Source organism: Natrix helvetica (assembly GCF_964273705.1).
Source record: "Natrix helvetica genome assembly, chromosome: 1".
NCBI classification, from domain to species: Eukaryota; Metazoa; Chordata; class Lepidosauria; order Squamata; family Natricidae; genus Natrix; species Natrix helvetica.
In genome coordinates this window covers 127,460,339-127,475,283 of record NC_138548.1, presented here as the reverse complement: position 1 = coordinate 127,475,283, position 14,945 = coordinate 127,460,339, and the positions used below count along the sequence as shown (strand labels likewise).

The 14,945-nt window shown below is 38.3% G+C and overlaps 1 protein-coding gene across 3 annotated transcripts in view; it reads right to left on the bottom strand.

Moving 5' to 3' along the window:
* Nucleotides 1-1,122: 1,122 nt before the first annotated feature.
* The window catches only part of USP37 (ubiquitin specific peptidase 37), a 41,436-nt gene continuing 27,613 nt past the window's right edge, over nucleotides 1,123-14,945 (bottom strand). For 2 of the 3 annotated variants that reach the window (XM_081948165.1, XM_081948166.1), the window contains exons 17-24: nucleotides 14,051-14,195; nucleotides 12,937-13,183; nucleotides 11,439-11,605; nucleotides 8,828-8,891; nucleotides 7,207-7,322; nucleotides 5,254-5,323; nucleotides 4,297-4,435; nucleotides 1,123-3,474 (exon numbers count right to left, since the gene is read on the bottom strand). In XM_081948165.1, the coding sequence (XP_081804291.1) occupies nucleotides 3,399-3,474; nucleotides 4,297-4,435; nucleotides 5,254-5,323; nucleotides 7,207-7,322; nucleotides 8,828-8,891; nucleotides 11,439-11,605; nucleotides 12,937-13,183; nucleotides 14,051-14,195 (1,024 nt within the window). In that variant the 3' untranslated portion in view covers nucleotides 1,123-3,398. The remainder of the gene's footprint in view (nucleotides 3,475-4,296; nucleotides 4,436-5,253; nucleotides 5,324-7,206; nucleotides 7,323-8,827; nucleotides 8,892-11,438; nucleotides 11,606-12,936; nucleotides 13,184-14,050; nucleotides 14,196-14,945) is intronic. The other variant, XM_081948167.1, reaches the window with a different exon arrangement.

The window sequence follows — 14,945 nt, the reverse complement described above, 5'->3', positions numbered from 1 at the left end:
GTTGCAATGCAAGCACTTTTCTCTTAGCACACCTAGCAACAGAGACCCATAATATACAGCGCCATTCTTGAATGCTGTCAGGTCCTCGGGAAGTGAAAAGGCAGTTGAGAATAGAGAAATGTCCCTGAAACTTTTGTACCTTGTCACAGATATGAATATTAGGCTTCATCCAAACAGCAGCAATGCTGCTTAATATTCTATAATTGCAGACTTTTGCATTTCCTTAGAGGCATAAATGCTTGGTGATTCTAAAGTCTTTTTTTTAAAGTAAGCTACCAGAGCTACCTTTTAAATTCACGTATATACACGTTTCATTTTACTTTTCAGAAGAATTTAGTTACTTAGTGCAAACATGTTATGGCTATTTCTCGTATAAAAAATAAGTGCAGAAAAAGGTTTGACAGATATAAGAAGAAAGGAAGAGAGGAATTTAAAATATGCTGAAGTTCATCCACTACTGGATGAACTTATGGTTAAAGCTAGGCCTCATTTCAAAATCTAAAATCAGTAATCCTAGAATTAAGATATCTAGAGATGTGCCATATGCTGTTCCAGAAACATAGTATAACTAAATCCAATTCTTTTTTTAAACAATTTTTTTTAAAAAAATACCAGCAGCTGCAGTTCAGGTCCCCCAGAGATTTTCTAGGCTCCTTGGTATAATTTCTCAAAAGGAAATGATAAACCATTTAATGAGGGTTTAAATATAATCCAGCATGGTCAGGAGTTTCAGAGTTAAATGTTAAAACATATAAGAAAAATAGATGAACTGCAGCACAAATTCATTGCATTGCCACAGAATTTGATCTGATTTGTAAAATGCAAACCAGGCAGGATTAACAGTCACCACTTCTTACTGAATGAGAAATTGTTTTCTACCAAAGGTACATAAATTTATCTCAGGCTAATATTCTTTTCAAGTTTAGATGAAGCAAATCAGTCTTTACACACTAGGGGCAATTCTGCATTTTATTATTGAAGACACCAAGTTCGAAACTGCATATATATTAGTTAATTTGGCTTCACTGTTAAGCATGGAACCAAAAACATAACTGCATATATATTACAATGGGTTGTATAAGACCCTTCCATTCAGAGCAGGAAATGAAAGCTAACACCACCTTCTGCCAGAAGGGAGAATGGGAGATGTAATTTTATTTGAATTTCTTTTTCTCCTGAACTTGAGTTTGCCACCTCCCTTTATATTTAAAGGCCTCAACTCTCCAGAGCCCCTTCTCAAGAGACCACAACAAGCACTGGAGAAAAATGCCCCCCCCCCCAATTCCACTCATAAGGAAATCTAGGATGCATCTGGAGTTGGATGGGGGCAGAGAAGGAATCAATTATTCAGTAACATTCACTTGAATGGAAGCTCAGCTATCAGTGCAATACAAATCCTGTTTTTTCCTGAATTGTATTGATAATTGCTCAAGCAAATAGAAATTCAGCTTCTTTTCAGCTTCTGTCAAACATCTGAAGGGTTGTTTTTTTTTTCATTAACAGACAGCTAGCCTTACTCTAGAATCAAGACTATCACATTCTGAGATACTCTTCTTTACAAAGAAAATCTCTTTATTCTTTGTTAAAAACACACCGAAATACCTTTGTGAACAGTACAAAATTACGACAGAAGTTAGCATATTATGCTTTGGTGCAGTGTAGTTTTTGAGAACTTTGTCTTCTACATCAGATAGTATTTTACTCTGTTGGTATCTTCTATATGTATTTAGAGTTCTCCAATACTGCCTGCAATTATCAATAATCTTAAAACCTTTCAGCAACAAATAATTCTATTGTCTATGTCACTCGTGTCTACTCTCAAAATGTAGTTTCAGAAGGTTCTAATAGTAAAGAACATAAAAATCCCCAACAAGTAGGGGTAAAATACATTTTTCCATGTAGCTGCTATCTCTTTCAAAGAAAATATTTTTACTATGAAGCAAATCAAGAAACATCTCAATTATTAGCAATTTCATTGCTATGAAAGTGGAAATGGTATAACAGTTATTAACTTCTAGCACTAAAATGAGGGTCGGGCACCTATATAATTTTTGCCAATATAAGCAAGTTATTCAAACTCTTTTAAGTGTCTTCTAGCATAAGCTGAGTTCACTCTATAAACCAGATCTATATCCCACCCCATCTGTTGTTTTTCTTTGTGTGTATAGTCAGCCAGAATGTTTGTCATGATGTCCCTTATATTTTCCCCATCTTCTTCTATAACATTTTGAAATCTAAGATAATAGGACATTCTCTCAAATTCTAATTTCATCTGTTGGATGTCAAGATCTTTGTTCCCTTTCTGCACAGCTTCCACCACCCCCCTCACCTCCTCCACCCCCCCTTCCACAAGATTCAGTCTTTGTGAGTTCTTATATATTTGGGCTTGATTTTCTTTAATTTCATCTTTCATTTCCCTTAACTGTTTCTTGATTTCCTCCTGGCCCTGTAGGAACTCTTTTAAGTGTCTTAACTCCTCTATTGATGCTCCGAAATTTTTTGCAAATGCTGATCATTTAAGAGTTTTGTTTTGTTTTTTCCAACCGCACAAGAAGTAACTGTTATATTTCCATGTCCCTGTCACCATATTCCTTGCCCACTTTCAAGCACAATACAGCTCTGGAGGCCAGTGCAGAGTTGAACTATTTCTGTTTCATTTACTGATTAGCATCAGCTCGGAAAGGGATTGCCGATCACCACCCAACCAGCACAGCTGTTCCATGAAACACAAGAAACATAGATATATATACAAACCTATGCACACTCAAGGGGAGAGGGAACTGTTCTGCAAATGACAGTATTTGGAAACTAATGCCTTCAAAAAGAATAAAAACTTTAAAAAGTTAAAATATACATATATGTATATATTATTTGAAATGATGAAAATGAAGGATTCTGGAGTGTTACAAATCATAGGTGTTTAAGTCCATTTGAAGACAAATCCTTCCATTTAACCAATCAGCCACCTGCACTTTCCAGGGCATAGTATAATTGTAGTATAGCTTATGCTTTTTTCTCCCCTTTTCTTCCATAGAAAGAAAGTCAACCTATGTGTAAGATCTTCTCCATTTGTTAATAATAGGTGATCTTTTGGTCTTCTCTCATACTGCTTTTATAAGTTTTGGAAGAAGTTCTTAAATTCTCTAGCTTGATCGTCTCCGCTGCAGGTAAAATTATTTTGAGTAGTTCAACAGAGAACAAAACCAAAACCAAAACAATAAGAAAAAACATCTGGATAACAGAAGATTGACTGCTGAAGTTCAAAGAAAGGGATGGAATGGCCCTTTCATATCTGAAGCAGCTTGTCTCTCAACTATGCCCTGAGTTCCTCAGGTTTGTGTTTCCTGTGCGTCAGGCAAAAGTTCTTAACTCTTCGTGCTCAGGTAAAGGGTCATTCTTCAGACTGGCTTCCCCACTTCCGTGCCAGGCAGTTGCAGGCTCTTTTCTGTTTCAAGCAATTCATCCAATATATCCCTAGAGAACAGAACACATTAGAAACCAAAGAGAATCTACACAGAGCAGCCAAGGCATATGATGTACCCAAGATGGCACTTAAAAGGAATGTTTTAAAAGAATAGAGATTCTACACGGTACAGTATAATCTAGCTTCTTATACGGTCACAGAGATGACCATAAGGACATTTGAATGCAGGTTTGTTTTCTGAATTAAAAACTTTTAAGCCCTTTGTTTATCTCTTTCTCTGTTAGACACCCAAACTTTTTATCTCATGACTCAAGAACTAGCTGGTCAGGCTTGGTATGAACTCTTCAAGAATCAATGCCAGAAGCCATGACTGCAATATCCCATTTTGCGTAATGGCTCCAAATTACTGCACTCCCTTCCACTTTTATAACTTCTGCCAACGCTGGACTAATTCCAGTTGGAGACTCTTATCGAGCCTGGTACCTCTCCAGTCCCTGAAGAGTTCACATAGAATAAATCTCTTGTTTTAAGAACTATTTCTTGTTAGGTGGTCTTCATTCTGGTATTTTTCCACAAGATGCACGAGCTGGAAATCTGAGTAAAACAATTCTACAATGTAGGTTTCAGAAATATCTTCTTTTATCTTGTCTATTCAGTTCTTTACACAAATATATGGTAGAAGCCTATGTTAACACAATATTCTTCTTGCGACAGTTGTAAAATCCCTACAATTTTCATACTGAAAAACCATGCAAGAGCTAGGAAATGGGGGAGCGGGGGGAAGCAGGGAGGAGAAGAGTATTTTTCATCTTTTCACAAGGATGGAAATGAAATAGAACATGCAAGCAGTAAATAATATAAATAATATTTACTTGTGCATATAGAAGAAGATATAGCCACTTCGGTCTCTATCACTCTGGACAGAGGCCTCTTGAGTTCTTGATACTGCCAGGTCATTGTATGTGAACCATGCCTGCTTGCGAATGTCATATACATCACTAATATAGTGACCTTAAAAAGAATGAAACAGACAAAAATAATTATTTCGTTATTCATTCAATTCTTGTGCTGTCCATCTCAATAAGTGAGTTTGAGAGGCAAACTGTTTCAAAGTATTTTTAATAAATTCCTGTTACAAATATAAAAACACACACAATAGCTGAGGAAGATATCACAATTGACAGTCACTAGTACAGCAAAGGATGGGGCCTTCACACACTTGGGGCTCCAAGTCCTGAGGGCCTTACAAAAGATCAGCCAACCTAATGGCTACAGGGAGAATTTTCCATAGGGCAGGTGTTACAGCAGGGAAGGCAGGCCTCTTGTACCATTTGGGCTTCTGATGTATTTCACGCAGAAATATACAGGCCGAAGTATCTAATAAATGACATCTTCTGCAGACAAATTTTATTATTTTAAATGTGACTTATTTTTACTGCGCTTCAACATCTCTTTATATGCCAGATTTATTGATGAATAAATAACAAATTGTTTAATGCCCCCCCCCCCCCAATTTGTAAAACATGTATGGAAACTGTTTTAATCATAATATCAGCATTTGTTAATTGTTGGTTATTTTTATATTAGTTTTATAGTTTTTATTTTAGTTGCCCAGAGTCATGTTTTGTGAGATAGGGAGCCTATAAATATGATGGCTGGACAGACAGATAGATGGACGGATGGACGGATGGATTAAAATCAAGCATACAAAATTAACTACTTTTATTGCATCTCTTTCTTCATCTTCAATTCTGGTTACCTGAAAAGGCCTCCAAAACACAACTTAGCAAAACAACAAGAAGGATAAAAAACCACAGCCTTTTTCTTACCTGAAGAGGAGGTATCTCCAATGTGACTTACGATACTAATTAGACGGTATGAATTAGGAAGCTCTCCTGTCTGTGAAAGAATTCTCCTATTAGCTTTGGTTTGCTTCTGAATATATCAGACATTTAACTTTATAAGAGACTTTATAGCAAACTTAGGACACACTGTATCAAACACTAGAATAATTCATTTCAAATTTGTAGTTAACTCAAATCAGGCTTTATAAAAATGTGTTTAAAAAAACAAGTTAAATACAGGTAGTCCCTGATTTACAATAGTTCATTTAGTGACCGTTCAAAATTACAACAGCACTGAAAAAAATGACATGACAATTTTTCACACTTATGACCATTTAGCATCCCCATAGTTCAGTGATGGTGAACCTTTTTTGGCTCGCGTGCCATAAGTGGGGGGAGCGCAAGGGGGTCGTGTCCGGCCATGCCGCACCCATAATGCAATGCGCGACCCTCCCAGTGTGCATGCACGCACTACAGGCGTGACACCCCCCCCATTTTTACATGCTTTTTTTGCCCTCCCCAGGCTCCAGAGGCTTTATAGGAGCCCAGGGAGGGCAAAAACAGTCTCCCCCGCCCCCCCCCCCGGAAGCCCTCCGGAGGCTTCAGGGACCTTCAGGAGGCTTCCTTGAAGCCTTCAGAGCAGTCAAAATGACCCTCCGAGCAAACCGGAAGTGACTTCCTGTTTGCTCGGAGGGTTGTTTTGAGCACTCTGAAGGCTTCAGGGACTGTCCGGAAGCTTCCCAAATGCCTTCAGAGCGCTCAAAACGACCCTCCAAGCAAACCGGAAGTCTGTTCCTGAACCTCCGGTTTGCCTGTAGGGCCAGTTTTTCACACTCTGGAGGCTTCATGGAAGCTCATGAAACCTCCAGGGGGCGGGGGGCTCTTTTTGCCCTCCCCAGGCTCCTATAAAGCCTCTGGAACCTGGGGAGGGCGAAAAATGGCTTTAAAAAAGGGTGAACTCAGCTGGCCAGCGCGGGCATCCACGCTGGCCAGCTGACAGGGCAGCGCCTCGCATGCCCTGACAAATGGCTCTGCATGCCACCTGTGGCACGCGTGCCATAGGTTTGCCATCACTGCCATAGTTACTTCATATTTATGACAGTTGCTGTATCCTGGGGTCATGTGATCACCTTTTGCCACCTTCTAACAAGCAAAGCCAATTTGTAAGGCAGATTCACTTAACAACTGTGTTACTAACTTAACAAATGCAATGATTCACTTAACAGTGGCAAGAAAAGTTGTAAAATGGGTCAAAACTCACTTAACAAATGTTTCACTTAGCAATAAAAATTTTGTTCCAGGTTGCAGGGATCACTGCCGCCAACTATCAATGCCTCTGCATGCCCCGTTTTCGGCCTCCAGGTGGCAGGGATAGCTGGCGCCTATCCCCGCCTGGAACGGGGCAAAAATGAGACACGCAGAGGCTGAAAATGGAACGTGTGGCGGCGTAGCCTGGAACAGCTAATAGGTGGTATTCCGGAAGGCACATCCAACCACCAATCAGCTGCTCGTGCTAAATCAGGCTGTGCTAAAGCTGACCAGGCTGTTTGCTGCAAGGAGGCAAACTGCTCGGAGGCAGAGGAGAAAGGGTGGGGGCCAGTGGGTGGATGGGGCTTTGGCAACATTCGCTCTATAAGACACACAGACATTTCCACCCACTTTTTGGGGGGGGAGGGGGTGCATCGTATACACTGAAAAATATGGTAAATTGTTTTTAGTCTACCTAAAGTAAGGATTTGAAACTGCATCTCCAAGGGCCGATATTATCAACAATTCACTGTCACTCATTGCTGGTCATCATTGAGAAAGCTTAATAAAGATGACCAAGGGTGCCATATTATGCAGACTGAACTATCCAAGCCACGAAACCTTGCTTAAGCATTTACTTAAACATGCTAAACATGCTAGTGTTCTTCCCCCGGTTTCCCAGATCATCACCTCAGCATTTCTTTTCAGTTCCTCAGCTTCCGCTTCAGAGTACTCCATGTCTAGAAAATCTTCATTCCCAGAGTCATCATCAGAGCCAAGACTATCCAGGAGAGAACTGTTAAACTCTAAACAGCATGAAAAGGATACTGCATAAGATTTCTGATGTTGTGCATAAAACAGAGATGATAAAACTTTACATTCCACTGCATGATACACCGTCTCACTAAAAAGGCAAAATAGTTAACCTCTCTTTATTAAAGGAAATAATCTACTATGTTAAATCTTCAGAGCCACAGCAAGCATTAAATATACAATAGGTACAAAGATTTTTAGAATGCAAACAGATCAGTTTATGAAGGGAAAAACTTTCTTTCCAAAAATTCAGTTTTTACATGTTTTTGCACTAACTTAAAAAGTAAGGTGACACCAAGGAAACACATAAACTGATTTGCATCAATGAAAAAAAATACATGATATATTGCTGCAAGAAAGAAAAGTTATGCTAAATTCTTACATAACACCTTAACTTAAAAGAGTTTCAGTGAATCATCATAGCAAAATGCATAAAATATTTTGAAAAAATTACCGCTCATCTCCCCCTGCTACATAAACTAGCCCTACTTTGGAACCATGGCTGAACTAAAATACATAACTCTTGCTAGTTTTTTATAACTTGCTGTGCAGAACGTCAAACCTGAGAAGAATAACAGGAAATTAAATCTACAGTTCATAGAGCCAATAAACCTTTCAGCATAAACCTCTCGTTTTCATTGTTCACAAATTAGGAATCCGGGGCAGACTTGCTTGCTTTTATCTCACTTAGGATTTATGAAACGGAATTGAGCATGCTAAGTAATATAGTCAAATTGTGGTTAGAGAAATAAAACAGATTGGAGAAGCAGCCACTGAAAACGGCTGAGACTCTATATTCTGCTTGTTTACAGGGTTGAAGCAGCATATCCACTTCATACCAACGACTAAAACGTTAACTATTTTTGTTTGCAGTTTCCCTATACAACGTTTTATGGCAACCAGTAATTTTTCATATTCAGTTTTATGTGGATTCATGGGCATATGCCCTATTTCCCTGAAAATAAGACCTCCCCGGATAATAAGCCCAATCGGATCTTTGAGTGCATACACTAAAATAAGCCATCCCCTGAAAATAAGTCCGCCCAAAAATATTCCAACAGAGCAGCAGCCCTGGTGTAGCCACACTCACCTCCTCCTGCACCTCAAAAATAATAAGACATCCCTGAAAATAAGGCCAAGTGCTTATTTCAGGGTTCAAAAGAAAATAAGACCCTGTCTTATTTTCGAGGAAACACGGTATTACATATCATTGAAGCTGTATGTACCATTAGCTTCAGAAAAGAGAACAATTTAATCTTTTAAAATAAAAATGGTGACATAAGAGATTTACTGAAATTATAAAATTACATTCTGGGAATATTTGGGGGTTCTGGGCAGCCACCTATGTCTACTTTTCAAGCAGAGAGGAATGGCTACATTCTGTGCACTCAGTGCCGACCACTAGAGTTTACTTGTATTGCAAAAGTAAATTTCACCCTTACTTGAACAATTAAATTATGCTTTTAAAAGATGTCCATTTTTCTGTTGTGTATCTCACCTTGTAGACTTAATTCAGTGGCACGTTTAAGATCATCATCCTCTTTCTGCTCCCGCGCCTCCTGCTGGGGTAGAGATTCAAGCTTAGTTCTCTGAGACACTTCCTATTTTTATAATTGCTCTATTTTTCTTACCAATACAGCATGAGGTTAGTATGCAACGCAGCAAGTCCCTAATCTTACCACATGCTATTAGCAAGAATGTGAACTACTTCCCAACAACGTCCAAGAACATTTTTTTTCTCTATATAGCAAAATGCATGGTGTACTCAAATCTAGCTGAGTAGACCATACATTCCTGAATAAACAGTATAGGAGAAATTGCCTTAATTTAAGGGGGAAACCCCTAGAATATCAAAGGCTTGCAGATACATGGCTTCTGTAGGTTTAGGTGCCTTTCATCTCACTGCTAAACAATAAATGGACAAACACATTTGAAAATTTTTCTTCTTTCTTAACCTATTCACACATGCTTCCATGTCCATTTTGTTTCTTTATGCATTAGTAAATATTTATAAAAGTATATATAAGAAATATTTTTAAGAAACTAGTAATGAAATGAAGGCTATCTCAGAAGGGCTGTACTCTGCTGTTTTTTTTTTTACCATACTGACAGACAGCTCCTCAGGGTGCAAATGGGGCCTTCCAAACTATGCAAAGGTGTCTGAAGAGACACCTTTCACATATTCCCATCTTTCTTTCCAATAGAAAAGTGAGGTTGTTAAGTGAGTCATTGCATGATGATACCCAATTGTATTTACGTTTTTCCTGTGGTCATTAAACCAATCTGACCCCTCCCATTGACTCTCTCCCCCACTTGTCAGAAGCTGGTTGGGAAGGCTGCAAGTGGCAATCACATGACCCCAGGATGCTACAACTGCTGTAATTACATGCTATGTGCTGACGATTAAGTTGCATGATGTTTCCCAACCATCAAATCTACTTTCTTACAGCCTCTAGGCACCAGGTTAGAACTCTGATTGCATCGTCTGCTCAACCTGGGAATAAATGATAAACTTTGGCATCATTATCATATAGATCCGTGATGGCGAACCTATGGCACGTGGAGCCATACTTGGTGGCACCCCAACTGTCAGCTCTGGCTGTTTTCACCCTCTCCAGGCTTCGGGAAAGCCTCTGGAGGCTGGGGAGAATGAAGAACGGCTCCAACGGGCCAACCAGAAGTTTGGGAACTTCCGGTTGGCCCGTTGGGGGGCATTTGGCTTTCCTAAAGCCTGGGGATGGTGAAAACAGCCTCCCGTAGCCCCCCGGAAGCCGGAAACGGATCATTTTAGAACTTTGGTTGGCCTGTTGGGGGCAGTTTTTGCCCTCCCCAAGTTTCAGGAAATCCTCCAGAGCCTGGGGAGAGGTCACTCGCACATGTGAGGAGGGGGGGCTTGTGCGCATGCACAAGTGGGCAGAGAGATTGAGTGGGCACACGTGAGCGATAGCACGCAATTTTGGCACACCGTAAGAAAAAAGTTCGCCATCACTGATATAGATTGTACTTAAATCAAAACAGATCTATGATCCACCCTTCCTATTTCAGACAGAGGTTGAATAAAATGAGAGACAGGACTTATTAATATTTGTGGATTGTGATTAAATTGCTTTTATTTATATTTTTGGAGTTTTGTGCAGGTTTCAAGGGTCTTTGAGACCTAGGTTAACAAAAATCTCATCCAAGGAGCAGGATTATAATAAAATGAAAAATAGTTTCATTATGGATATCTTGTCAAAGGAGACAACAAAAGCAAAACTTTCCCAAAACTATACTTCTTAACTCTGGATCTGTTTTTTTCCAAGATATAATTTAGGAGAAAGGAGATTCCAACATGGGATGGATAATTTAAATATGGATTCTTGAATACTAAACTACTAAATGAGGAGAAACCATGGACTCAAAATAGATTACTATAAGTTATATTTTCAACTGCACAAAGAGCACAGAAAGAAAACCTATGATCTCTTCCTTCCTGGTAATAAGTTATTTTTATCAAAATATGAGAAAATATGAGAAAGGCCACTAGGGAATTTATTAGAAGTAATAACTTTTGAAAGACCATGAGAAAATAAAATAGCTGGAAACAAAATACAAGAACCGTGGTGGCACAGTGGTTAGAATGCAGTATTGCAGTCTAATTCTGCTGACTACCAGCAGTTCAGCAGTTCAAGTCTCACTGGCTCAAAGGTTGACTCAGCCTTCCATCCTTCTGAGATCAGTAAAATGAGGACCCAGATTGTTGGGGGCAATAGGCTGATTCTCTAAATCACTTAGAGGGGATTGTAAAGCACTGTGAAGTGGTATTTAGGTGCTATTGCTATATAAGAAAAATATTACAGAAGAGCATCTCTGATGGACAATGACCTCAGTAGACTTCCAAATCCAAATTTGCTAAAATTGATGTTTTAAAAAATGCACTAAATTCAGTGAAACATATCTTTGCTAAATAGTTTCTATAAAAACCTTGTTCATAAAAATAGGTTGCTAAGTTTGCAATTATGAAACAAAATCATGCAGTGCCATATTATAAAAGTGAGGTTACAAAGAATTCTCTCCCTAGAAATAGTGAGACAGTCACGTATCATCACGAAAGGTGCACTGGTTCTTACTTGTTCTTGGAGACTCTGAGCCAAAGCTTGCTGTAGTTCTTGTTCCTCCCTCTCCCTTTCCATATCATACTGTTGCAGCCAATCAACGTCCCCCTGAGTGCCTTCTGGAGTTTTGTTTTCTTTATTTTCATCAAAATCTTTAGTTACCTTGGCCAAGTTGGCATAACCTATGGAAACAAAATGGTGTCTTTTTTTTTTTTTTGCGGGAGTTGGGGGGGGGGGCTGCTATCTGAATTGCAGCTGGGTAACTTAAGGATGGATAACCTTTTAATGACCACTGCATTTAATAGAGATGTGTGTGAGGGTGGCCACAGAAGCCTATGATACAGGTGAACAAGAAGCTGGACTAGGTTTTGTATGCACATTTATGTATGCACATTTATACATACTACTACTTGTATGCACATTTATGTTCTCATATTAATGCTTATATCATCCTTACCTCATAAAAAGAGAAAACTATGCTGGCAATTTTCAGCAGAAAAAGAAAGAAATTGAGAACTTCCTGCAGCCCCAGGACAACAGACTGCCATATTCCTGGGATAAATCTTTTTCATGCTATTAAGATCTCAAAAGCAAAATGAGCATATTAGTCAGTGATCATTTTGGGAAAAAAGGATAAGGGGAGAAAGGAAAGAATTGCTTTCAGTACTTATTTACTGTTTTCCGATTAAGACATTTGTGTAATTGAAGCATTGAAATACACAACAGAATGCAATGGAAATCGGTATGTGAAATTTATCTCCCATTTTTGCTCTTACCTTTCAAAATTGCGACTAAAGAGTTTTAAAAGACATCCCTACAATAAAAAAGAGTTTTGCTTCATTTTCCAATTTAGTTGAATGTTACTGACAATTATGTCAATTATTTAATGAAATATGCCATACATAAACTTCACTGCACATTTTAAGATGCTAGGCATTATGACATATTATTCAATCTTTTCTAAAATGCAATTTAATATAAATAATTTTACAATAATAAAAATAGACTCAAAATAATTTTGTCTATTGGTAGCACAGCCCTAGCCTTTCTCCCTTCCCCAAATAAAGGTGAGATTAAAATATAATAGTTCAGGAAGGTAGACCATCCCCACTTTATTAAGAGTTGGAGTTTAATTTCAGCTCATATTTAGAGTTGCAAGGTAGCAACTCTAAAAATGAGCTGAAATTAAAGCACTGAAATGAGATGCCTATCCAATAGAATTTCAGCAGGGTGATTTTGAGGCTAAAAAAAGGATGAAAATAAAAGTAGGAATGGGAGTGTGTTTGCAATTCTGCTGATTTCCATCCTACTATTCTCATCTCCCACCTCTAAAATAACAATAAATGAATAAAAACTAAAATGAAACTGTCCATTCTGTAATGTCACCAAATCAACAGATGGCTTTTTGTAACCTAATGGAGAGTCAGAAATCTGAAAAGGAGAACAGTTTAGTGGCTCACCATCCTACTCCATATACTATCACTCAAATTCTAGCCTTTTCTTCCCCTCTTACCAGACTCTGCAGGAGTTTTGGGTTTATCAACGTCCTTAAGTTCCATATTATCTGGCAACTCTTGCATCTCATCATCTCCAAAGCCAGTATCGGGACTATTTGTTGGCTTGTCTTCATCGTTGCTTGATAGCGATGCTTCACGTTTACTAATCTCCAGGACAGCTGCTAGAAGTTCATCTTCACTCATTGTTTCGAGCCCACTATTCTCTGGGGGTTTGGGATTTTCTGTTTTACTTTTCTTTGAGCTCTGAAAATAAATAAAGGCAAGACTCACTGGGATTCATTCTCTTTCAGGATACTATACCAATAACCACAGCAAAATGAACATATGTAAAACATTAAAAAAAATACATTCTGAACATACAATCATAATTTAACACTGCTTTGATATACAGAATTGTTCTGACATCACTAGAGAAAAGTCTAACTTTGAGTGATGAAGATAAGCTGTATTAAATAAATAAATAATCAAACAAACAAACATTTCAGTCCTGCTCCTCTTAAGAATTTGGTATACCTGTCATATCACCTGCAGCCACTAGAGGCCACTCTTAAAAGTTAAAAACAATACAGTCCTCTATGAATGTTTTGTTCCAGACAGTGTCCGAAGGTGTGATTTGTTTGCAAGTCCAGCAAAAAAAAAAAAAAAAAGCAGTGCAGTGCAGTGCAGTTCTTGCCTTGCACTGGTAGCATGCCAGTGGGCTTTGGGTGGTGGCAGGATAGGATTGGTTTCTGGCGCACTGCTTACATATGCATGGCATGCTGGAAGTTGAGCCTTTCCTGCCATTTCCCACTACTGCAGAGGGTTCACTAGACCATCAGGTTTTGCTGCAAAGCTGTTGCTTGTCTGGAATGAGAACTATGCTGCACCTGGCTGCAACTCCAGCTTACAGGGTGCTGGGGATCAGGAGAGGATAGGAGGGGATGTCACATATGTATAACAACGCAAGAGAACCTGGCTGTTTCGTGTCCTCTCCTGCCTTCCTAGTGCCGACGGGTTTATTTGTATTGACAAAACCTCGCAACTCAAAAGTTTGTTACTAATGTTGCATCTAATTGCCCGCAAAAGTTATGTGATCACCATACATTCTTCTTCTACCAGCTGTTTTCTTACTTTCTCAAGCTCCTCTTGCTGCTGTTCCCTGCTCTGGAAATCACACTGTTTCTGATTGTTTGCAACAGAACGTTTTAGTGGTTCTTCTTCACTGTCTGAATCCAAAGAGTTTAAAATATGACTTTTATTTTTGAATGAGTATTTTCTGAAAAAGAAACAAAAAACTTAAATTCACCATTTCAAAAAAGCCTTCTAATGATGCTGATTAATATCAGCTTATAAAAAACATTCATAGAAAAGGTAGGCAGATGGCAAACTATAATTCCAAGAATATAGTATAAAGATTTATTCAAAAACTAATCCTCTGCAAAATCTATTGGAAACACTTGCTATTTAGAAATTCTTTATAACACAAACATTAATATTCCTGGGTTTCTTGAGCAGAAAAAGCGATTTGGGATAAATTTGGAGTCAACCCGTTCTTGTTTTACAAAAGACACATTTTATAATAGGCCAGTATATATGAACTGGAGTGTGTGTGTGTGTGTGTGTGTGCATGTATGTATGTATGTATGTGTGTATATATGTATTTAACTACTTAAGTATATTAAGTAGAATGTTTCATGCAAAACTTCATTTCATAGTAGAATATGTAATGCTGTCATTAAATATTTAATATATTTTTAAATATTAATCTTGTATTCACTGTATTTTTCTCAGTTCTGGTAAAGGAAGACAAAAATGTTCCCATAAAGCTACCATGTGATCTATCCAGAGTAATTAGTGCCGTAACAATACATTAGTAAAGGCATTACTGAATCAGACTACAGGCAGTCCTCGCTTAATGACCTCTAATACAGCAACCAACCAAGTTACAAAACTCGATATTAACAATATAAAATAATGCACCAAATTTTCTAAAATAGAGGGCAAATATTTAGTGCAAAATCAATTT